General features: G+C 46.8%; 2 protein-coding genes across 2 annotated transcripts in view; both read right to left on the bottom strand.

The window, feature by feature from the left end:
- The window catches only part of CD101 (CD101 molecule), an 80,821-nt gene extending 75,792 nt beyond the window's left edge, over positions 1 to 5,029 (bottom strand). The window contains 5 exon segments of the mRNA XM_049766021.1: positions 1,974 to 2,080; positions 2,463 to 2,505; positions 4,512 to 4,794; positions 4,877 to 4,924; positions 5,024 to 5,029. Coding sequence (XP_049621978.1) covers positions 1,974 to 2,080; positions 2,463 to 2,505; positions 4,512 to 4,794; positions 4,877 to 4,924; positions 5,024 to 5,029 — 487 coding nt within the window.
- The window catches only part of PTGFRN (prostaglandin F2 receptor inhibitor), a 107,125-nt gene continuing 86,640 nt past the window's right edge, over positions 5,005 to 25,489 (bottom strand). Inside the window, exons 7-9 of the mRNA XM_049765905.1 lie at positions 16,041 to 16,148; positions 8,301 to 8,606; positions 5,005 to 5,598 (exon numbers count right to left, since the gene is read on the bottom strand). Coding sequence (XP_049621862.1) covers positions 5,432 to 5,598; positions 8,301 to 8,606; positions 16,041 to 16,148 — 581 coding nt within the window. The 3' untranslated portion in view covers positions 5,005 to 5,431. The remainder of the gene's footprint in view (positions 5,599 to 8,300; positions 8,607 to 16,040; positions 16,149 to 25,489) is intronic.

Here is a 25,489-nt window from a genome sequence, read left to right on the forward strand (position 1 = left end):
GAAAATACCAAGACAGAGAATCAAAAATACTCGTGTATCATGTATCGTGTACACTTTATTCTCACATCAATTGCACATTCCTTGATCTCGCTAATGGACTGTCCTTTGAATCTTGTTGCCTAGAGTCTTATCACTTTTCTGCAACTGAGCCGGTAATAAAATGTCTTCTCTACAATCTTTAATCTAGGTTTGATTTGAAGTTGAAGAACAGACTACAGAAGGTTTTCATATGTTGTTATTTTTGAGCCACAACTGGGGACGCTTAGGGGTTGCTCCTGGCTAGGCACTCAGAAGTTGCTCCTGGCTTGGGGGACCATATGGGACACTGGGGGATGGAACCGCAATCTGTCTTAGGTCAGTCGCATGCAAGGCAAATGCCCTACCACTTGCGCCACTGCTCTGGCCCCATCAGGTGTGATTTCTGAGCTCAGAGCCAGGAGTAACCACTGAGTGCTGCTAGGTGTGATCCCCCCAAAAAAGAATCCCAGTGTTCTAATGAAATACTCCAAGAGGTAAGGAAAGGTGAAATCATGCAATTAACTGCAACTTGGGTGGAACTAAAGGAAATTGTTAAATGAAGTTAAGTCAGAAGAAAGATAAATATCAGATGAGCTTACTTATTTGTGGTATATAGGATGACAGGGAAAGCAAGACCTCAAAAGAAAATACCTAGATTATCTTGGAACCTGGCCTATGGAACTGAGGGTAGGGAAGGAAATAAATTGAGGGAGGAAAGGAAGAAGAGGTGGAATGAAGGTCAAAGGGGAAGAGGTAAGGTCTTTGGACACATTGGTGGTGAAGATGTTGTCTAAGCATATATCTGAGGGCTGGAACAATAGTACAGCAGGTAGGGTGTAAGCCTAGCAAGTGGGTTTAATTCCTGGCACCTGTCAATACAGTGCAAAGTAACACCTAGGCACTGCCAGATGTGACTAACCCCTGCTCCCCCCCCTTTATAACCATGTATCTGAACCATAGAACTAATGAGACAGAAATGTGAGATCCAAACTGTCATACCAAACTTTAAGCAAGTGGGTAGGTGGGAGGGGAAAAGGGGGTGATTGGTAGATAAATTGACATTGGTGACTGGATGGGTGTAGAAAACTGCCTGAAACACAACCATGATTACATTTTTTTAAACTATAATGCCTAATAAGAAAGGTTAATTATAAAAGAGAGTTCCAGTGTTTGCTGCTGTTACACTGAGGCCCATGAATGGCCCCTGTCCATGTGCTTCTATCATCTGGTCACAACCTATGGGAAAGTCCTCACTGAGCACAGAGAATCTGAAGGACATATTCAAGCACAAAAGACTTCTGTTTCATGGCCAGGGGGCAGTGCAGACTGTGGCAGGTTCTCTGTGTTCCAGGACAAGGCACCCACCGAGCAAACCAGCTCATTTCTGTTTTATTTTCATGTAAATGGAGGCACAGCAGGGATCAGTTAGAGGAAGAGGGTGGCCAAGTCCAGCTCCAGTCTGCATTAGTATTCTGATGTGAGCAGAGTCCCCTGGGTGTGATGGGCTTGGTGCCACAACAGAGTGTCGATTGTGAATTCCCACACACATAGTACCAGCCCCAGCCTGTGCCAAGAAAGTTGGTAATTAGGACCTAGCCCTAAACCCAACTGGAGGATGCCAATGAACCACTCTCATAAAAGGATAATGGGGGAAGAAGAGCCCAGGCTGTTGGGGTGCTGGAAAGAAGCTGAGTTTCCCCCCCAAATTCCCTCCTGTCAAGATCCCTGAAACCAGAAACCTGGGAAAGAACAGTGGTTTTTCTCAGGCAGACATCTTCTGGACTGAGTTGGTTCCAAACCACTTCCGGGTCATGAGTCAGAAACACCTTCAGGTCTAGTCATGGTATGGTCAGGCCACACAACTTTGGGGTTTGCAGAGAGGAACAATACTGACTTCTCTCTTTCCTGACAAGACCAAGCAAGTCATGATCATTCACTGGAAGACCTTCCTTGACCGAAAGGATTCCCATCCTCCCCTTCAGACTTGCTAGGAAACTCAATATTGCTCCCAATCATCAATCTATTTCTTCCTTGGTCTTTGGTGAAAAGTGGCAACATTAGCCTAAGATTAAAGGATATCAGAAGGTGCAAAAGTCACAACTGCTTTTCAGCCTCCAACCCTCCTGCAGAAGAGCTGAAGGGAAAACACAGGCCCATATCAAATTCTCCACACGACTGTGATTTAAATTAATCTTCGTTTAATGAAATAAAAAACAAATGGTGCATTGCATAATATCTGTGGTCACAGTATAAAACAATACAATTAGTTCATAGAACATCGGATATGGACAAAAATACACAAGACCCTATTTTTCTCTGTCTACATAAAATCCGGCAGATCCTTATGTGCCACGCTAAAAAAAGAAAGTCAACTTTTTTCTCCTAGTGATCTGCCCATAATCGTTATCACTGAGAATTGGTTCAAACAGTGGAGAAGAACTTACCCAAAATCCCAGTTCCCTTCCTCCTCTGTTGTCATCGGTGATGCTAGGGGAGAAAATAAGAATTTTGAAAGTCGCGAGTCGTGTATAGTATTGCTTATTATTGTTCCTGCCAAAAAGGCTCAGTCTTTGGCGCACAGATGTCAGTGACAAAAAAATCATGGCTGCAGGCAATCTGCAAAGCAAGAGCCGCCAGAGAAGAGAGATCTGAGCAGGAGGGAATTTCTCTCTCTGCCAGGATCTTCAGGGATAGAGAGGTGGGGGTGAGGGGCACCCAAAGAAACGTAAAAATTAGGATTGAAATCCAGTTGGTGGAAGTAACTCGACGTTCCACCGTCCGTGGAAAAAATCGAAAAAGTTGTTAAAAAAAGGTCAGAGTCGGCAAGTTTTTCTTTTTCTTCTCAAAAGTGAATAGTGTATGTAAACATTAGAAAGTAAACACTTGAAAACAATTTCGAGGTTTCTAAGCCGAACCTAGCTCAGGCTCTTTCTTACTCAGGGAATTTTTATTCCCCACTCTAGCCCCCCATGGCTATGGAGGAACCCACACTTTGCATCAAGTTCCTTTCTGTTCAGAAGTGCAATTTTGTCTGTCCGAGTGCATGGTGGCTTGTGTCCTTCCCCCAGTCACACCCCTGCTCTGAACCAGAAACTTCCCAAAGAGCACTTATGGGGAGTCCTATTTGGTACAGCAAAAGAGGGGTTCTCGCATTCCAATCCCAGGCACAGCCAAGTCCCTGGGAGAAATGAAGTCCTTGGTTCCTTGGGGTGCCCTCCCTCAGTCTCAGGGACCTGCAGTTGGCCAGCCCAGTAGATGTGAGGAAAGAAAGTTGAGGGTTAACACCCACACTTGTGAGTGTGGAGGTGGGTGTCCCCTCGGCCACTCGGGGTGTCTGGTGCGAACCATCTGTGTTTTTATACACATCTGGATCCACCTGGTCTTGAGCAAAGCACAGTCCCCCTTCCCTTCAGTTAAGAAAGGGCTGTGATAACAATAATCCTGAATCGTTTTGTAAACTCGACAACAGTCAGGGCTCAAAGAGTGCCGCTATCACTAAGGCAGCACCTGCTTGCTTTCATTCGCCTTCTGACAGGTGTCTTTGAGTCCCTTCTGGGTGACCCACACCCAGATCCGGGGTGCTCAAAGACTCCCCTTCTTCCTCTAACTCTTCACGCTCTGGGGGGGGGGTTATAACCTGCAGCCCGGGCCAGCTGTGCCTGGGATCCACTTGAACCACAACCAAGAGCATAAAGGCTGGTTTCTAAGACCGAAGTGGTCTCCTCTAGGGGTGAAATAAATAAAAATAAAAAAGAAAGGAAGACTTGGGAGCAATCTGCCTGGTGGAGATGGGGTAGGAGGGAGCAAAGACGTGGTGCTCAGAGCAGAAGGGGCAGGAAAGTGGAGGGGGGGAGGCCAGGGATCCGGGAGGGGTGCGGCTGGTCGGCCCACTGGGACAAAGAGCCGCACATAAATGGCCATCGTTTTGTAGGACTTTATTGCTCAAAACAAACGCATCTTTTTTTTCCTCTTAGGAAGACAGAGCTGTGTTAGATCCTTCAAGACCAGGATCAAAGCAGGGAGCATTGCCATAAAGGGCAGGAGTCAGCCAGGAAGCTCCGAGCCCCCTCTCTCCACTTCCACCCTTCGGGCAGCTTCCAGAAGGTCAGAATGGACAGTGAAGGGAGCCTACGGGGACTGGGAGCTTGTGGGGCAGCTGCCCTCCTCCTAGGCAGACAAGAGTGGGGGTGATCACATGGTTCCCTCTTCTCCTTAGTGGGCCCTTCACAGGGCCATAAATTGCAGAGCTGCTTTCCAAGCTCCTACTGGGAAGGTAAACACAGCAAAGTACACCTTTCTTCACTCACCCCTGCAGGGGCTTGTCACAGACATGAAGGACGCCAAAGGTCCTGGAAAATGCATGGTTCTCAAGCCATTTCCCAGTCCATGAAGTCCCTCCATCTTGCAAGTAGAAATTTGGCCTTCGCATGAGGGAACCCCACCAGTCTCAGGGACTAGGGCAAGCCCCTGACTAGGATGGGGGGGGTCCCTACTCTCCTGCAATGCAGCTCCCCGGATCCATCTCTTGTGCCCCCCAATTTGGGACCCAGTGCGAGCCAGGGAGTATCTGCTCTTTTCCAAATGCCCAGTCACCTCCTCCTCCTCCTCCTCCTCCTCCAGGTGGGCTTCTGAGCCTGGACTGGACAGAAGGGGTGTATGTATGGGGGGGGGGATATTTATCTTCAGATTCACTCTTAAGGCGAAGGTGGAGAGATAAGGTGCTCGGTGGAGAGCCAAACTCCAGATTCCAGGGCCCGTGGGTGACTTCCGCACACTCTTGCAGAAAGCAAATATAAAAGAAGTGGGAAGGGGGTAGGAAAGGCAAGAAATAAAAGAAAAAAAAACACACTTGGCTCACAGAGTAAAGCCATGCTCCAAATTTAGGTTTCCAAGGTCTTGAGACCCCCTGCAAAAAGGGGGGAGCCAGAAGAGTCAAAGCGAAGAATACTGGAACATCCAACACAAAAGTCTGTGCTGGTTCCCATTTGGGGGGGGTCGACCTCACCTGCATAATAGCTGGTCCTCTAGCCCACCAGCTCCATGTCTCCTCTGAGGGTCCCCATTTGCTCCCCCCAAGACCCAGAACTCTGAAGGGCATCCCCACTTCCTCACTGCCACCCCTCCCAACCCAAGGGAGACACACAGACAAGTCAGAGGAGCTCCCAAACCAGTAGGAAAAAAAAATTAGACAAAGGGTTAAGCATGTAGAAAGTCACCGTTGTCTTCGGGGACAACACACATACTGGCTGGCTGGAGCAGAAAGTGCAGTGTCCTGGGAGGAAGGTTGGGTGCTGGGTTCGAGCCCCGAGCCTGGTGTGCAGAAGGAGCGTCCCTTCCCACCTGAGATTAGAGAGGGCTGGCTCGTTTGGACATCATGGTCCCCTTCTCGCCCCCCCCCCCCCCCAGCACCGTCCTAATCCATCTCCATGGACATGAGGCGACGACGCTCACGTCGGGTGTCCTGAACTTCCTTTTTGCAACACCAGTGGGAGCTGCAATAACCGATGAGACAAGACAGGAGTCCGATGAGAGTGGAGAGGCCCACACCGATCAGCAGTGGGTACTTGAAGGCGTTGAGCACTGTAGGATGGGAGGGAAGAAGGGTCAGTGGTGGAGGAGGTTAGGCATTAGGAAAAAGTCACTGTCCCTTTCTGTCCCCCCATTCTAGCCAACCCCACTAACCCATTGTGAATTCCTCTCACCCCACACTTGACATTGTCCTTTCTTTTGTTTGTTTGTTGGTTGGTTGGTTGGTTTTGGGGCCACACCCAGTTACACACAGGGGTTACTCCTGGCTCTGTGTTCAGAAATCTATCCTTGGGGGACCATATGGGATGCCGGGAATCGAGCCAAGGTTCGTCCTGGCTCAGCCACGTGCAAGGCAAATGCCCTACTACAGCTGTGCTATCTCTCTAGCCCCTTAAGTCGACTTTTCTTCAAGCAGTAGCATGTTTAATAAAGTAATGTCCTATTAGGGTCACAGAGATAAAATAGATAGAACAAAGGACCATGCAGCATCAGGGACCAAACCTGGGCTTCATATGCAAAACATGGGCTCCAGCCCTGTGAGCAATCCAGTGCTAAATCGACTTACTAAACTACTCCGAAAGAGCTCCTAAATGTGATTTTCAAGGTTTTGTTTTTTTTTTTTGTTAGTTTTGTTTTTGTTTTTTTTTGGGCCACACCAGGTGACGCTTGGAGGTTACTCCTGGCTATGCGCTCAGAAATCGCTCCTGACTTGGGGGACCATATGGGACGCTGGGGATCAAACCCAGGTCTGTCCTGGGTCAGCCGCATGCAAGGCAAACACCCTACTGATGTGCGATTGCTCCGGCCCATGGAATTGCCCTTTTTTGCATGGAAGCCACTTAAGACAGGAACAGTTTAGCCACATCTGCCCCTCAAATGAACAGTATCTGCTGGGGAGGACGGACTAAGAAAGAGAGAGGGAGGAAAAAAAAGAAAAGACTTCACTAGCTGATGTCTTTGAATGTCAACTTGCTTCTTACAGTTTTGGCAGGAGATTGATTTTTAAAAAGACAGTATAAGGGCACCCACATTCGACAGCAGATGCATCCTTTAGGGAAAAAAAAAAACCTGCATAAATCAATCCCATGCATCAAATAACTGGAGTGTGCCGGAGAGCTATTTTAAGGAGCACTATAGTAAATTATCTCGCAAAGTGAATAATCACTCCCTAACTTGGAGGGGGGGGGTGTAGGTGGGGGGTGAGAAGGACTGGCTTTGCAAATGGAATTTCTTCAAGACGAGCATTTGTCAGAGGCAAGCGGGGGGTAGAAATGACGACAGAGACACAGCATGCACAAACATGTTGCACTCTCAGGTCCCCAAATCCCAAGATCATTTCCAAGCAGAGATGGGCCTGGGGGTAGGCTAGTCATTGAAGGAACAAGGTTTCATGCACTTTGATTTCTACACCCCTTCCTACCAGGATGGTGATTAACCCATTTTACAAGCAGGAAACAAAGGATCAAAAAGGCAAAGGCATCTGTGGCAGAGTTGGGGTTTCCATTTCAGTTTCTCCCAAAGTGCCATATTACTAGGGAAACTGGTCAAACGCTCTAGCCAATCCTGAAAGACCCCGAAACTTGAAGGCTCTTCATGGAGTTCTGGTTTTGGTTTTTAATTATTTTTGTTTTTGTTTTATTTATTTATTTATTTTTTGGTTTAGTTTTTTGGTCACGCCCGGTGGCGCTCAGGGGTTCCTCCTGGCTCTACACTCAGAAATCGCTCCTGGCAGGCTCAGGGCATATGGGATGCCGAGATTCAAACCACCGACCTTCTGCATGCAAGGCAAACACCTTACTTCCATGCTATCTCTCCGGCCCCTAATTTTTTAAATATATTTTATTTAAACACCTTGATTAGAAACATGATTGTGGTTGGCCCCTATTTCTTTTTGATTATTTTTGTTTTTGTTTTTGTTTTTATTTGGTTTTTAATTCATGCTTATGCCTCAGTCTTTGGTAGAGAAGCCATATTTTTTGTTAACCAGGGAGCAACTCCCTGTCCTTTTCTACTGGGGTGCTCAGGGCACAGGTTGACTGGAAGAAGATCCTCAGGCTACCTAGCTAGCCTAATTCTTGTTGTTGTTGTTGTTGTTGTTGTTTTGGGGTCTCACCCAGCTTCCTCAGGGGTTACTCCTGGCTCTGCACTCAGAAATAGCTCCTAGCAGACACAAGGGGATCCCATATGGGATGCCGGGATTCGAACCACCTTCCGTCCTGGATATGCTGCATGCAAGGCAAACATCCTACTGCCTGTGCTATATCTCCCGGCCCCATAGCTAGACTAATTCTGGCAGTGAAAAGGGATTAAGGGGGCCTGAAAATGTCTCAACTCCCACCCCATGCCCTGACACAGACTGAGTCTGCTCTCTAGAGCCTATTTCTGTGCCTGGCACAATCTATACTACTCCTAAGACATAACAAAATAACCCAGCACAGCATTTCTAGAAGAGGGAAGAACCCAGATTCTCTCCTTAAGTCTTTTTTATTTCTTTTTTTTTTGGGGGGGGGAACACACCCAGTGATACACAGAGGTTACACCTAGCTATGTGCTCAGAAATTGCTTCTGGCTTGGGGGACCATATGGGACGCCTGGGGATCGAACTACGGTCCGTCCTGGGTCTGCCACGTGCAAGGCAAATGCCCTACCGCTGCACCACAGCTCTGGCCTCTCTTTCCTGAAGTCTTAAGAAGCATTTGCACAAGGCAGCAACGGGGCCGAGAATAACCCAAACATGAGATGAACCTGCTCACCATCCATCTTCACCGTGATGAACACAGGTTTGGACTGGATCTCTGCCTTCTTCTGCCAGGAGCCGGTGGCTGACTTCACCCACGGCGTCACTGTGCAGTAATAGTTGCCGAAGTCCTGGTCCTCGGAGCCGTGGACTCGCAGCAAAAACTCCAACATGCTCAGACGCTCAAGGCTGAGGTCGCTCTTCCAGTCCCTCCTGGCCATGGTCACGATGCCCCTCTGATCCAGAGAAGACAAGAGCACGGGAGCCTTGTCCAAGCCGAAGGAGTGGATGGCAAACCAGGACACGTCGAAGGCCATGTCATCTGCAAGGAAGAAAGTAAGCCAGAGTGCCTGGCATCAGTGCCATGGGAAAAAGGAAACGGTGAGATGCACAGACAAACCCCCCATCCTGCAGAGAATGGTCTCACTGCTGTCTTACAGTGGGGTGCACCCCACACCCCACTCCAAAGAACACCTTGGTGGCCATCACCTTGCTAGGAGGTGGCAGTGTGAACCTTAACTCCGGGAGTCCAGCCCCAGTATCTACCTTCTTCAACACACCACTTCTCCCTCCACTCAGCCCAGGAAGGAGGTACCCCAAAGGAGCATCAGATCTCCTTCAACAGATGAATGGATAAAGAAACTGTGGTACATCTACACAATGAAATATTATGCAGCCGTCAGGAGAGATGAAGTCATGAAATTTTCTTATACCTGGATGGACATGGAACTTACCATGCTGAGTGAAATAAGACAGAGGAGAGAGATAGATGCAGAATAGTCTCATTCATCTATGGGTTTTAAGAAAAATGAAAGACATTATTGTAATAATGCCCAGAGATGGTAGAGATGAGGGCCGAAGGACCGACTCACAATATGAAGCTTACCACAGAGTGGTGAGTGCAGTTAGAGAAATAACTACATTAACAACTATCAATACAATGGTAGTGAGTGAGAGAAATAGAATGCCTGTCTCGAATACAGGCACGGGGTGGGGGAGGAGAGAAATGGAGGGCATTGGTGGTGGAAATGTTGCACTGGTGAAGGGGAAGGGGGGGGGTGTTCTTTTTATGACTAAAACCCAACTACAAACATGCTTGTAATCATGGTGCATAAATAAAAATATTATTAAAAGAAAAGAAGCATCCAAACCCTGGAGCAGCAGTATAGTGGATGGGGCAATTGCCAGTCTGGTTCAATCCCTGATACCCCATATGGTTCCCGAGTACAGCCAAGAGTAATCCATGAGTGCAGAGTCAGGAGTAAACCCTGAAACACCACTGGGTGGGGCCCCAAAACAAAACAAAAAATAAATAAATAAAAAGAAAGAAAGGAAAGAAAGAAAGAAGCACCAGAGCCCCAAATTGTATTATCTCAAGAACTCAGTCTTTGCACATATTGCCAGCCATGCCACTCATACTCTCTCCCCCTCCATTCTATTCCCTGTGACTTCGGTGCCCTCCTCCAAGAAAGCTTCTCTCTCAGTCAGTAGCTCCCAACTGGGGAAGGGCAATGGAAGTCACAGGAACAGAATGGAAGGGGAGGAAGTGTGAATGGCATGGTTGGCAAAGTGTGCCTTGGCTTTTAATCTTCCTGCAGAAACGCTCAAGATCAAAACAAGAGGAAAATGGGTGCTGAAAAGGGGATAAAGGAATATGTATGGTACTTCTTCATTAACAACAGTGCAAACCAGAGTGTCAGAGAGGGAGAGGGGAAGAGGAAGGGGGAGGGGATGGAAGAAGAGGGGGAGGAAGAGGGAGAGGGTGGGAGAGTGGGAGAGAAGAGAGAGGGAGAGAGAAAGGGAGAGGGGGAGAGGAAGAAGAGCGGGAGAGGGAGAGAGGAAGGGAGAAGAAGAGGGAGAGGGGAAGAGGGAGAGGAAAGGAGAGAGAGAGGAAGAGGAAGAGGAAGGGGGGAAAGAGAAATGCAGAGAGAGAGAGGGAGGGGGAGAGAGAGAGAGAGAGAGAGAGAGAGAGAGAGAGAGAGAGAGAGAGAGAGAGATAGAGAGAGAGAGAGAGAGAGAGAGAGAGAGAGAAGAAAAATGCCTGCTCCAGAGGCAGGGAGGAGAAGGCTGGGACATTGGTGGCAGGAAACGTGCACTGGTGAAAGGTGGTGTGCATTCTATAATTGAAACTTAATCACAAACACTTCTGTATCCACAGTGCTTAAGTAAAGTAATTAAAATAAAGATAATTAAAAAAAACACACACACAAGAGGGGAAAACAGTCAAGCAAAACTGAAGAGAGTTCAATGGTCCTAGGGAGCAAGCACTGTGGCTGCAGCTGCATCATAAAGAACTCTACAAAACTAAAGCCTTCCTGGCCTCCAGTGAAGTCATAGGGGTCCAGGAAAGAAGAGAAATGAGTGGGGGTACCTGGACCCTCATTTCTCTGCTGGCACTTCTGACACAGGATGTGGGAGCTGAGATGCCGCAAGAGACCAGAAAGGACTTCAAAAGATATGTGGGCCCACAAATACTGCTTGTGTATAGCGTGTACATGGGGAATCCCCCTCGGTGTTGGGGGATGTAAGGTCACTCAGGCAGTATCTGGCCAGAGGTATAGCCTGATGGTGAGTGGTGGGTTGGTCCTGGGGATAAGGGAAAGCTGGGGGATGTCAGGCTTGGTGGCCTAGGGGAGCCAATGTGCTATCCAAACTATAATTCACAGACTTCACACGTGTAAGGAATGTACTCTTATCCCTTTTAAGCTCTCTCCCTAGCCCACTAATATTCTTTTATCTCAAATTCACCTGACAAGGCTCTCCATATACATGTCAAACAGGCTCAGAGAGAATCTGATTTGATCCCAGCACCAAATATTCTGCCTAAGAGTGACAGAACAATGGAACTAATATAGGCAGAGGGTAGGCATTGCTGACTGTGGCACAAACTCCCTCTTCCACAAAAATAAAAAAACGCAATTTTTGTTATAAAGAATATTCCCGGGGCCAGAGCAATGACACAGCAATAGGGCGTTTTTGCTTTGCCTATGCTAGCCTGGGACAAACCTGGGTTGACCCCCAGTGTCCCATATGGTCCCCCAAGCCAGGGGTGATTTCTGAGCACATAGCCAGGAGTAAAGCTTAGAGCATTACTGGGTGTGGCCCAAATAAAAAAAAAAGAATAAGTAAATAAAATAAAATATAAAATAAAAAAGAATAAAAATATAAAAATAAATAAAATTAAAAAATAATACATTCAAAACAGAATAAAATAAATAAAAAATAGAATATTCTCTGTAAAAGGGACCACTATGACAACGACGGTTTGTAAATGATTATTCTGCTGAAGAGCTGAGTGCTGAAAAGAGATAAAGTGATAGGTATGATGCCTTTTCAGTAACAATACAGCAAATGACCAGTGGTCTAAAACAGGGGTCTCAAACTCAATTTACCTGGGGCCGCAGGAGGCAAAGTCGGGGTGATCCTTGAGATGCAAAGTCAGTAGTAAGCCTTGAACATTGGGGGGTGTGACCCAAACAACTAAAAAAACAAAACAAAACAAAAAAAGATTCCTTTAGGGCAGGGCCATCAAATGTTGTACGGAGGGCCGCGAGTTTGAGACCCCTGGTCTATAGGACAAATAAAAGAAAGAAGGGGAAAGCTTGCACAGAGGAATATGGGGGAAGGTCCGGAGGGGAAACTGAGACATTGTTTGGTGGCACTGGTGAAGGGTGTTTTACATTGTCTTGACTGAAACTCAATTGTGAACAAGTTTTTTACCTGTGTATCTCACAGTGACACAATTAAGGAATTTGTCTATGAAAAAAAAGAATATTCTCTGCATAAAAAGATATTGTTAACCTTAGAACAGCACCTGCTACGGCAATTCAATGACATTCAGGGCACTCTCCCCCTTTAAAAAAACAATGTGTGAAAAAGTAAAAGAATTCCACCAAGTTAGGCAAAAGAGGATTTATTTTCAACACACTCAAAATGTCCAAGGAAGCTGGAATGAGGGCACTTGTATTGCTGGCAGCCAACCTGAATTCAATCCCCAGCACCCCACATGGTCTCTCTCTCTCTCTTGTTTTTTTTGGGGGGGGGGTTCCACGCTCAGGGACACTCAGGGGTTACTCCTGACTCTGTGCTCAGAAATAGTTCCTGGTAGGGTTGGGGGGACCATATGGGATGCCAGGGTTCGAACCACCATCCATCCTGGGTTGTCTGTGTGCAAGGCAAATGCCTAAAGCTGTGGCTATTTCTCCGGCCCAGCCCCATATGGTTTCTTAAGGTCCAACAGATCCATCCTTGAACACAGAACCAGGAGATAAGCCCTGAACATTGCTAAGTAAGGTCCTAAACAAATACTCAAACAAGAATCAAAAACAACAAAAATGTCAAGGACCACAGACAGAAGATCCACTTTTCTCTTGAGCCACCACCCATGGGGGGAATGTAGGAATAAAATGGGACTATCTGCTACATGTCTATTAATTCATGCCAAGAGGATCAGTTCCTGGGAACATGTTCAGAGCCCTTAGTGGAGAAGGCTGCCTCGTATTGCTGGCCCCTGTGGGTTCAGGGGATCCCTAAAGGCAAGCACAGACTGCAGTCCATTTGTATCCTCTTGGGTGATGACCAGGCTTCTGGGGTCACAATGCCAGTCCCTAGATAGTTGTGGGACCCCTCTATGATTGCTTCAGTTCCTCCGGATTTAGGCCTCCTCTTCTGTCAAATGAAATAACAACAGCGTGTGTAGTCAGATTTGTTCTTTTCTAAGCGCCGAGAATAGCACCCAAAACATAGTATGTACCAAAGAAAGCGATTGCAACAAACCTCCATATTGCCGCAGTCTGACATATCTGAAACCTTGGGAAATACAATTGACTTGTAATCAAGTGAGGGAGGGCATTGAACCCCATACCACTGAAAATCCCATTTTACAAGATCCACAACCAGGGCCACGGATGAAGCTCAGTGGCACAAAGCTCTGAGTTCATGAAAGCTTTGGGTTTACCCCTAATACTACAAAACTAAACCTAGTTTGTTTGTTTTGTTTTGTTTTGTTTTGGAGGGGGGTTCACACCTAGCAGTGCTCAGGGGTTACTCCTGGCTCTATACTCAGAAATCACTCCCAGCAAGGCTCGGGGGACCATATGGGATGCCAGGATTCGAAACCACTGTCCTTCTGCAAGCAAGGCAAACGCCCTACCTCCATGCTATCTCTCCAGCCCTCTGCAGACACTTTCTTCATATGTGGAGAGTGACTGATAGATGTGCCATCAGGGTCTGGACTCACACTTGGTATTGACAATCCAGGTCCTAGAGTTCTGACTTGTTTTACTCAAGTCCACCACCCCATTTGGCTTCCCTCTACTCTATTTGAGCCCCTCATCCTTCTTCTTGTTCTCTCTCCAACACTCTCAGTCACTGGCACTGCCTCAGGCTGGGCTTCTAGAGCAATGGCCCTACAACAGTACCTCTGACAGGTCAAGACCTAGTCTGTCCTCCTGGCACATTGGTACAATCACAGGTGCCACCCTCAGCCCCCAGAAGCACTGTCCTTCCTTGCCCCTGAAACGTGTGAGAAAAACTGCTCTGATGACTTGTATTAAATTATTCAGACTCTTCCACCCACACAGTCCAGAGAGCAAAGTTCTCCAAAACTGTGATCTGCAAGACAACAGCTACCTAGAGCTTTTGCAATTACCCTTGAGAAAAAAGACTGGAATATTAAGGGCACAATCAGTCATCCATTAATTTGCTGAGAGAAGGCATTTAAAAATTTATTTGGGAATGTATCATAAATGAGCCTGAAGAGGAAAACCGGCCTCTTCGTTATCTTGGACTTTGGATGAGGAATTTCCTTCCTCCTTACCCCCCCTGCAGCCTTGTCTGCTTTTACTTTTATTTTCACTTCTTTATTTTGGGGTTTGGGGTCAGACAAGGTGGTGTTCAGGTTCTGCTCCGCTAAGGCTCAGGGGACTAGAAGAGGTGCCAGGGATCAAGTCAGGATCAATGGGCTTGTGCCAGTTGCCTCGTAGCAAGTTTGGTTCCTTAACCCCTGTATTATCACTCAGGCCCCTATTTTCAGGTCCGAATTACTACCCTGGGTGTCCCCGACCTTCCTTGCCCCAGACACCCATAAACTCTGGTTGATGTTCCCTTCATGCAGAAACAGACTAACTACACTAGTGGGTGGGTAGTTTTCTCTCTTATATTTCCCAGTAAACTCATCTTCTCTTGAGCCAAAGATGGCCACACTCGGGCTCTAAACAACCATCTAGTCTGGTCTGCTCCCACCTATCACCTGTTTTGGAAATCAAGTTTCACTAAGATCCAGCACTAATTATTTGTTTCCATCAATGACCAAAGTCTGGAATAAGCTGTCAGAGACCACATGGCCCAGGAAGCCCCAAACACTTCCTACTTGGGTTCTTCCCAGTTACTGGCCTGAAATATAGGCCCTAATCCTTTGATCTGGTAGCTCACCAGAATAGCAGTCCAAACTCTGTATCTTGCCAAGGGCTTCGCCCAGTCCTAGGCTAGAGGTGATTGAGAAACTTAGATGGTTTGGCCTTTTTCCAAGGGGTGGGAGCTGAAGAGGCCACAGCTGTGCTTAAGTTGGTCAAAATGTGAACCTTAGGTCAGAGAAGACAGAGGAAGAAGGCAGCCTCCATTCCACTCTCACTACCCACGCCAACAATCAGTCAGGTTCTTAGAAGTCCTTCAGAGCAGACAGAGGAGGGTATGGTTCTACTCAGCAACACTCAATTGTCTTTCATGTCCTTTTAAACACAGAGGGGCTACAGTGAAGGTCTTATAAAGGATTCTCCTAAGGCTCATGGTCTACTACTTCAAAAGCATCCCAGAAAGTCAGGCTAGTTCTTTCTTTCTTTTTTTGGTTTTTGGGCCACACCTGGCAGTGCTCAGGGTTTACTCCTGGCTCTGCACTTAGAAATCACTCCTGGCAGGCTCAGGGACCATATGGGGATGCTGGGATTCGAACCACCATCAGTCCTGGGTCAGCTGTGTGCAAGGCAAACACACTACCACTGTGCTATCTCTCTGGCTCAAATTTTTTTTATTGCTAACATTTTTTTTGGGGGGGGGGTCATACCCAGCTGCGTTCAGGGGTTACTCCTGACTCTGCACTCAGAAATCATCCCTCGAAGGTTCGGGAAACCATATGGAATGCCTGGGGATCAAACCTGGGCCCGTCCCAGGCAGGCTATATGCAAGACAAACACGCTATCTCTCCGGCCCCATGCTTAGTTCTTTCTGCAGAGAAAACATTTACAAAGATTAGCTCAGAATTTCAGCCACAACAGCATCTGGGTGGGACTCACTAGCTTTTCAATGATTCCACTCAGTTTTGTTCGATGATTTCCTTCTGGGTTGCAAGCTCTTCAAGGATTTTTGGTTTTGCTTTTTTGTTTGTTCGCTTTAAATTCCCACCCCGTCTAGCTTCTATAACAGCACCCACCCCTAAATGGAGCTTCAAAGAGAGCTGGGAAGATGAATGAGTGCACGATAACAACAGGGCAGGGGTCGCACTCTGCCAACGGGTTTCAAACCAGCTTGCAGTCAGCTCCAGAAAACGACCCACCAGTCACCTTGATGATGCCAACGCAATTGGCTGGTTGTGCTTCCAAATCATCCATCCGAGAGTTGCATCTATTCAACAAGTATTTACTAAAACAGTGAGTGTAATCAAAGAAAGACGCCAGGGAGTCTGGGTGGATATCAGCGCCAGTGGAAATGAGATGAGATGAGACACAAAACAAGGAGGAATGGAGAAGGAATGCAGAAGTACCTGGATCTACAGCTGCTCCCTCCATGGTTATGATGCAAAATAATTTGATCAACTCTCCCCGGACGACCGATGGCGTGTCAGAATGCACAGAGGCATTGAAAGTAGGACCTGGAGAAAAGAAAAAAAAAAAACACAGCCTGATCATTCTGTTCTGCTTTCCTTTAAGCTCCAAGCTAGTGCACTCCAAAGTATGGAGCTGGGGCCCTCTTTGTTTGGAATAAGGCAGGGAGTTTGGGGGCTAGAGAAGAAGCGCAGAGGTTAGGCACTTGTCTTGCAAGCAAGTAGATGATCTAGATTTGATCCCTGGAACCACATATAGTCCCCTAAACCCCACCAGGAGTGATTCCTGAATGCAGAGCCAGGAGTAAGCCCTGAGCAATTGTAAATTGTAAATCCTTGGGTTGGTTGCATTCTCTTTATTTGGAGATAAGCAGACATTTTTCTTTTTGCACACCAGGAACTTCCAATCAGATATAAGGAAAGATGGAATGAGCTCACCACAAAGAGTGGTAGTACAGTTTAGAGAAATAACTACCCTAACAACGTTAATGAGTGAGAGAAGTACAATGCCTGTCTCGAATATAGGCAGGGGTGGGGGAGGAGAGAGATGGGGGAAATTGGTGGCTTTTTTTTTTTAATTTTTTATTATTATTTTAATTATGACAACAAAGATGCAAAGAAAGAGGACAGGGTAAAGTTACAGTGGAAGCCAATCACCCATAAACAGAATTCTCGGTAGTCCCATCGATGATATCCCAGCCTTGAACTTTCAGCCAAAGTACATTAAGAAAAACAAAACTGAACTCATGTACAATACACTTACTTTGTCCCTCAAATCCCCAGTTGTAGTACATACTATTTCTTAGCAGCACACAATATAATCTAAAGACATTAGACTTATGTAACTCCTTAAACATTGAGGGCAAAGTACATTTCTCTAGTTCCATGCACATGCTTACTAGTTTAAGTTAGCCTCAAAAGTTTTAGTGGGTTGTTCTTCTTAAGGATGGAGTCAAGGGAACATAGTAAAAAACGGTATTAAAGTGGCATTTGTTTGCATAGGCCCACCAAAACATAAGGGATCTGGAAAGGCAAAATTATGGTCTAAATACAAGGAGACCCACCCCTGAAGTTCCTGGCACAGGATTGACTCTAGGCTCCAGGCACACTAGTTTGTCCAATTCAAGTCATCCTCTGTAGTGGCAATACACCTCCATTCCTCACTTAGTCTCTGTTGTTGTTGGTATCATGCTTCTGTATTAAAGATCCTGGAGTCTTCATATCCCATATTGTAGTCAGGATGGTGCAGAGCATCCTCTCATTTCACCTCACACTTATGGGACAATAGAGAGAACCATGTCCTGTAGAGCAGGTCATTGTTGTTGTCAAGTCTTCTCAGTGTAAACGGAAGTCTCTTTTTAGGAGGTCGATGTCAGACCCTTGGTAGGGTCTTTCCTGGTAGAGGACTGCTTCCAGCTGTTGCTATAGAAGACCTTGGATGTTTCGTAGATAGCTTGCCTGGTTCCGGCGTGAATGGAGGATGCCCATTCTTCTGAGGCCTGTGCCAGGTCATTATATCAATGTTCAGGGTGTAAGGTTCATTGTACTGAGATTTATTAGATAAGAACTTATCTGTATGTATGGTCTTGTTCCCATTTTAATGTGTCTATGCAAACAAGGATCAATGCCATGAAGCGTTATTGGTGCATCTGGAGGCAATGGGAACAAAACCAGCAGTTTCCATGACATAGTTCAATCATAGGAATCAAACTGAGAGACAGTTCCACCAACAATCCTTACTGAACAGCTTACAAAGAAAAGACAAGATGAAAAGTGGATAGAAACATCATAGTAGAAGAATATATAGAGAGTTACATCAGTAAAACAAAATACCCATAAAATATTCAAAAGATATATGTGTTAAATATGTGTTCAATTTCTGTCCTTCTAAGTAGTTCTGGGATTTGTTAGATCTACTATGGTCTTTGGTCAGAGAATAGAACTGTGGTGTTACTGAACTTAAGAAGAGTAAATCTGGGGTACTAATGGTTGGGAGGAGCATATGTTCACGCGGGGGCGCTAGCCCCCGCGTGGTTTGCAAAATGTAGACTGGTATGAAATTGCCAGTGACAGCCTAAGTATAGCTGAGCAGCTATCTGCCACCCCCCAGATCAATCTCCACCCCCTTAGCCAACCTCTGTAGCCAGCCTAGGAATGGGGAAAACCCAGGGTGCCCCATCAGCTCCTTCCAGAAACCCACCTGGAGATCGGAGGAAAGGGGGAGAGGGGGGTCGGGTGACCCATGTCCGAGCCCCCCTACCCTAGGCCGGGCTAAGGGGCCGCTGGCACATGCGGAGGCCTGCCAGCTGCCCGCCCGTGTTGGCTAAGAATCCTGCTCCAGGAAGGGAGAGAGACCCTCCCAAGCCCGAAGGACAGGGATTTAAGCCCCACCCTAGGCCAGGGTCCGGACCCGGCCAGGGAGTGGGGAAAACCCAGGGTGCCCCATCAGCTCCTTCCAGAAACCCACCTGGAGATCCGGAGGAAAGGGGGAGAGGGGGGTCGGGTGACCCATGTCCGAGCCCCCCTACCCTAGGCCGGGCTAAGGGGCCGCTGGCACATACGGAGGCCTGCCAGCTGCCCGCCCGTGTTGGCTAAGAATCCTGCTCCAGGAAGGGAGAGAGACCCTCCCAAGCCCGAAGGACAGGGATTTAAGCCCCACCCTAGGCCAGGGTCCGGACCCGGCCAGGGAGTGGGGAAAACCCAGGGTGCCCCATCAGCTCCTTCCAGAAACCCACCTGGAGATCCGGAGGAAAGGGGGAGAGGGGGGTCGGGTGACCCATGTCCGAGCCCCCCTACCCTAGGCCGGGCTAAGGGGCCGCTGGCACATACGGAGGCCTGCCAGCTGCCCGCCCGTGTTGGCTAAGAATCCTGCTCCAGGAAGGGAGAGAGACCCTCCCAAGCCCGAAGGACAGGGATTTAAGCCCCACCCTAGGCCAGGGTCCGGACCCGGCCAGGGAGTGGGGAAAACCCAGGGTGCCCCATCAGCTCCTTCCAGAAACCCACCTGGAGATCCGGAGGAAAGGGGGAGAGGGGGGTCGGGTGACCCATGTCCGAGCCCCCCTACACTAGGCCGGGCTAAGGGGCCGCTGGCACATACGGAGGCCTGCCAGCTGCCCGCCCGTGTTGGCTAAGAATCCTGCTCCAGGAAGGGAGAGAGACCCTCCCAAGCCCGAAGGACAGGGATTTAAGCCCCACCCTAGGCCAGGGTCCGGACCCGGCCAGGGAGTGGGGAAAACCCAGGGTGCCCATCAGCTCCTTCCAGAAACCCTCCTGGAGATCCGGAGGAAAGGGGGAGAGGGGGGTCGGGTGACCCATGTCCGAGCCCCCCTACCCTAGGCCGGGCTAAGGGGCCGCTGGCACATACGGAGGCCTGCCAGCTGCCCGCCCGTGTTGGCTAAGAATCCTAAATTGGTGGCTTTTTTATGACTGAAATCCAACTACAAACATGTTTAAACCATGGTACTTAATTAAAGATATTATTTATTTTTATTTTTTTGTCCCCCAATTCACAATACAGGCTAAATAAAGATATTATTAAAAAAAAAAGAGAGAGATGGGATCTTGCCTTTGCTGCAACATGGATGGAACGGGTAAAGAGGGGACATCATGGTAGGTGAAGTAAGTCAACAGGAGAAAGGCAAACACAGGATGATGCAATGTTATTTTAGAAGAAAGCCAGGGCCAATGTACTGTGTTCAATGGGAATGAACTCCACAGAAAAGAACTGAAGTTACCAAGTGTGTGTGGGTGGTGGTGGTAGGGGATGAGAAGGGACCAAGGGTGATGAAGTAGGGTGCTAGCCCTGTTTGTGATGAGGGTATCATAGTAGCTTGTTCACCATAGCAACATTATTGCCAACAAGATTGTTGAATTTATTATTAATTAATAAAATCCTAGAGGTGGTGGAGGAGGGTCGGGAGGCCTTTCTCGGCCAAGCCTGGCGTCTGCAGCCCCTAAGACAGGGTGCAGGGTGATGGTGAAGAAATGATCCCCAGCAGTCAGCTGAAGTTCAGGAGACATCCAGCTTTATTACAAGGCCCTAAGCGCCATGTGCATATTCCTCACATGACCTCTAAGCAAAGCTGCCTCTTTCCTGCTCCTGCATCCATCCTGTCTCTCATCTCTCCTTCCTGTGCCCCTCTCACCCACCACACCACTCTTAATGATCAACCACAGACCCTTCCCAACTGTGAGAGGGTCTCACCATCCAGGTAAGATTAGCATTTGGCTTTGGGGATTGGGAGGTAACATCATCACTTTCAAATACAATCCAAATACAACTTCAAAATACAAACCCTATTGAAAGCAAGACTTTTTTCTTCTAGGTTATCCTTAATTCTCTCCTCCATGCCAACCATGAACTCATTTGAAGCAGAATCCTGTGTTGACCCACTCAGTTTGGGTTGTTTCTGCTTCTGCATGTACTCTGTTTAGTTGGGGGTTCGGGGGTGTGTGTTGGAGACCAGAGGACATGCATTCCACAGCTGCACAGAGCAGGGGAGACCCGGTTTCAACCTTCTGGGAAAGGGAGGTAGTACAAACATTCCTCAAAAGACTATGCAGGGTGCTGGCTGGGGAGAGTTGCTAAGATGGTGTGGAGCATTTGATAATGTGTGTTTTGAAGTTCCTCCCTTAGCACCTCATACTTTCCCAGAACCATGGGGAACAACCTTCTCCCCTACAAAAAGAACCTCCCCATGCAGGACTGGGCTTAGCACACTTTCTGAGAACAAGACCTAATAACCAGTTTATTATTATAACAGACCCTTTTATAGGGCAGGAGTTACAGTCTGGGGAGGAATAAGTGCCTGCTTCCCCTGGCCCACAGCCAACTCCAGTTTGATTCCAAAACACACAAGATTCCCTCACAGGAGTGAGAGCAGAGGATGGTCTTGAGCATTGCTGGATGTGCCCCTAAATCAACCAAACAAAAAAACCACACCAAACAACAACAAAAACAACAACAACAAAATAAAACCAAATAAAGACTTCTTTTTCTTCTTCCAAAGGCCAGAAGGTGTTTCTACACAAACCATACCCACGTTTCATGTCTCAGCTCCCAGCAATGCAACTTGTCTTGTTAAGTGCTCCTGTTAAGTGTCTGAGATATAAGAACCACAAGCATTCAAATGAGCAGCAAAATATGGCGTGTAAAGATTGAACACATTTGGTAATTTGCTAATATTTACCAGAGTCAGGCAGGTGAATGTATTTTACTATAGTGCAGAAACAAGGGACTTGCTCATTTTCAAGCCTGTATTACATGAAGGGACCTTTGCTTCTTTAGGTAAGAGAAGGGTATTTTTTTTGTGTGTGTGTGCTGCTGCTGTTTTTCTTTTGGAGGGATGTCACATCCAGTGGCACTCAGGGTTACCATATGGCAGGCACGAGGGACCATATGGGAATGCCAGGATTTGAAACACTGTCTGTCCTGGATTGGCTGTGTGCAAGGCAAACGCCCCTACCACTATGCTATCTCTCTGACCTTGCATTCTTTTTTCTTTTTTTTTTTTTTAGTTTTTTTAAATCCTTTTATGGTGCTGAAGAGATACTAAGTAGGTGGCTAACCAGTTTGCCTGGCACATGCCAACCCCGACCTCATACCTGGCACCATATTGTCTCCCAAGAACTGCCAGAAGTCATCCTACAGCACAGAGCAGGTATAGCCCCCAAACCCAAAAAAATAAATGAGGAAAAATAAAATCAAGTCTCTGTATGCCTTCCTATTAGGTAAGAGCATCATGGAGTTTCAAGTTAAGCTGAATCTGAGAACCCAATTCCCAGTGCTGAGTTACTAGGAAAAGGCAAACTAAAGAAAGTTCCAGAAGACTAACAAGCTGGACTTTCTTTGTGATGAATTCTTGGAAAGCAAATAGGAGGGATCCTGGACCGAATTCTGAGACTCATAAGTAGCTGACAATCAATACAAGTGCTTTTATTTTCTTTTTTCTTTTTGAGCCACACCCGGTGACACTCAGGGGCTACTCCTGGCTATGTGCTCAGAAATCGCTCCTGGCTTGGGGGACCATATGGGATGCTGGGGATTGAATCACCATTCATCCTAGGTTAGCCATATGCAAGGCAAACACCCTACCGCCTGCGTCACCACTCTGGCCCCAATACAGGTGCCTTTTATCTTTTAAACAAGATTATCAAAGAGGAAAAAACTTCTTTATTTAAACACCTGAAAGAACTGTCAAGGACAAAGCATTTAATAAAAGGCCGTGCAAACCAACGGAGCAGAGAATTGCAAAGGCCACGCTTCCATTTCCACGTATGTCATGAGATGAAGCAATCAGATTGTTTTCCTCATGCTGTGCGAGTGAGCAACCTGCAGTTGAGTTCCAAACAGGTGAAGGATACCCGAAGCACCTGGAAACCTGTGTTTGATGGGAGGGGAAGGGGGCTGGGTTGGTTCCAATTAGCTAACAGGGGGCCAGTTCACTGTCCCTCAGACCATTGGAGGGTCTGACTATAGTAAACAAAACTTATGAACGAATTCTTATGCACACTGCATATATCTTATTTTGCAATGAAGAAAGAAAACAGATAATATGTGGCCATTGGGCCATAGTTTGAGGACCACTGAACTAGAGTATCAAAGGTATATTTAATGCTAAATCACAGTGAATACAGTGAAAAGCAATAGGAAGCAGACATTGAGGAATGGAATGAAAGAAAACAAGACACAAGAAGCATCTATTTCTGAGCACTTTGCTTCAGCAATTCAGCCAGTTCTAGGTATGGCTCCTGCCTGATTCACTGGTGGGTGATGCCTGGAAGGGCTTTATTTTACCCCTAAGCACATACTGTGGGGACCAGATGTGACCAGGTGAGCAACTGGGCTGTGCTCTCTTCTTCTCTCTGACATTTTCATTTTCTTGGGAAAAATAAATGGAGCTTTGTTTTACACTTTTTTTTTCCTTTTTTTTCTAATTATAAATTTTTATTTTGACCAAATTGGCTTACATATCTTTCCCGTAATATTTTTAGGTATATCTTAACATTGAATCAGGGAATTTCCCATCACCAAATTTGCCCTCCCTCCACACCCCCCCCCCCCCCGCTCCCATCCTGCATCCCATATCCCCCAATCTCACCCCCCCGGGCTGCTAGAATAAGTGGTCCCCTCTGTGTCTAGCTTACTACTTAGTGATCATACATCTGTTTGGTCCTGGCACTCTCCCTTATTTCCCCCTCTGTTTGAGAGGCGGAACTAGATAGTTCAAGTTATGTGGCTTTGTTTGAAGAAAAGCAAAGCAATAAAATGGGGTAAAAATCAAAAAAGCCGAAAATGGGCAGAGTCCTTGTAGAGGCTCTCAACCTCAGTTTGAGAGAGGAAAGGGAAAAAGAAATTGAAACACCACAACAATACAAAAAGAAGTATCAAATAAGATATCCAGTGAGCACTACAGCAATAAAAGCGCCACATAATAGCCACAATCCTGAAATATAAATATGACAGAAGGCAAAAAGGAAAAAGAAAAAAAAATAAAGACACCAATTCACCAACTTCAATATCCACATCAAAACAAAGAAGTAAAAAAGAAGTAAATAAATAAATAGATAAATAAATAAAAAAGATTCTTTTGTGCTTCCCACCCCCCATAGGCACAGTAAATAATGGGGACATTAGAGAGGGAATTCCCTTGGCCTAAGAGATACAGGGTTTCTCCACCCTTGAAGTATACTGTCGTGGGATTAACTATAGACCTCTTGCATATTCATTTACTCTCCCCTTGGTGCTTTTGATTACTCTTTTTTTTTTTAATTTTTTTTGTTTGTTTGTTTTTTTTGGGCCACACCCGGCATTGCTCAGGGGTTCCTCCTGGCTGTCTGCTCAGAAATAGCTCCTGGCAGGCACGGGGGACCATATGGGACACCGGATTCGAACCAATCACCTTTGGTCCTGGATCGGCTGCTTGCAGGACAAACACCGCTGTGCTATCTCTCCGGGCCCTGATTACTCTTTTTTTTTTTTTTTAATAATTTTTATTGTGACCAAAGTAAATTACGAATCTTTTTTTTTTGTTTGTTTTTTGTTTTCTGGGTCACACCCAGCAGACTCAAGGGTTCATTCATATGGGATGCTGGCATTTGAACCACTGTCCTTCTGCTTGCAAGGCAAACACCCTACCTCTCCAGCCCCATGAATTATGAATCTTTCAGAGTAATATTTTTTTTCTTTTTTTTTTTGGTTTTTGGGTCACACCAGGCAGTGCTCAGGGGTTATTCCTGGCTCCAGGCTCAGAAATTGCTCCTGGCAGGCACGGGGGACCATATGGGACGCCGGGATTCGAACTGATGACCTCCTGCATGAAAGGCAAACGCTTTACCTCCATGCTATCTCTCCGGCCCCTCAGAGTAATATTTTAAGTACATGGTGACGTTGAATCTGGGCCATTCCCACCACCACTGTTGTCCTCCCTCCACCCTTGTTCCCAACATGCATCCCATATTCCCCTAAATTCCCCCCAAGAACTGATAGTTTAACTGGTCCTCTCTTTGTATAGCTTTTCTTGTCTTCTTTTCTCTTCTTACAGGTGTCAGACCCTGCTTGTTTGTTTGTTTTGGTTTTTGGGTCACACCCGGCAGCGCTAAGGGGTTCCTCCTGGTTCTACGCTCAGAAAACGCTCCTGACAGGCTCGGGGGACCATATGGGATGCCGGGATTCGAAGCACCGTCCTTCTGCATGAAAGGCAAATGCCCTACCTTCATGCTATCTGTCTGGCCCCAGACCCCTGTTTTTGTGGGCAACAGGACCACACCTGGCAGAGGTCAGAAGGCAACACTGATAGAGCCTGGGCTTTTCTGCAACACTATAGTTTATGTCACATGTCAACAACACTTATGGCTTTCTTTATTTTTATTATTTATTTATTTATTTATTTTATTTATTTATGACTCTGGTCATAACCAGCAGTGTTCAGGACTTGTTCCTGTCTCTGTACTCAGGAATCGCTCTTGGTGGGACTCAGGAGACCACATGTGGTGCCAGAATCAAATTCAGGTCAGCCACATGCAAGGCAAGCACCATTCCTGCTGTGTTATGTATGTTTTGGCCCAACATTTATCATTTTTATGAATAGTTAGCACACTTCACTACCACCAAAGTGCCCAAGACCCTTCACTTTTGTACTTATGTTCCTTCTTTGATTTTAGTTATTTGCTTTAGTTAGTATTTTTTATTTTCTTTATTTATTGTTGGTTTGGGGGGGCACACCCTGCGGCGCTCAAGGGTCGCTCCTGGCTCTGTGCTCAGAAATCGCTCTTGGCAGGCTCAGGGGACCATATAGGATGCTAGGAATTGAACCCAGGTCTGTCCTGGGACTGCAGCCTGAAGGCAAATACCCTACTGCTGTGCTATCTCTCTGGCCCTTAGTCTTTTT

This window comes from Suncus etruscus, chromosome 19 (assembly GCF_024139225.1).
Source record: "Suncus etruscus isolate mSunEtr1 chromosome 19, mSunEtr1.pri.cur, whole genome shotgun sequence".
NCBI lineage: Eukaryota > Metazoa > Chordata > Mammalia > Eulipotyphla > Soricidae > Suncus > Suncus etruscus.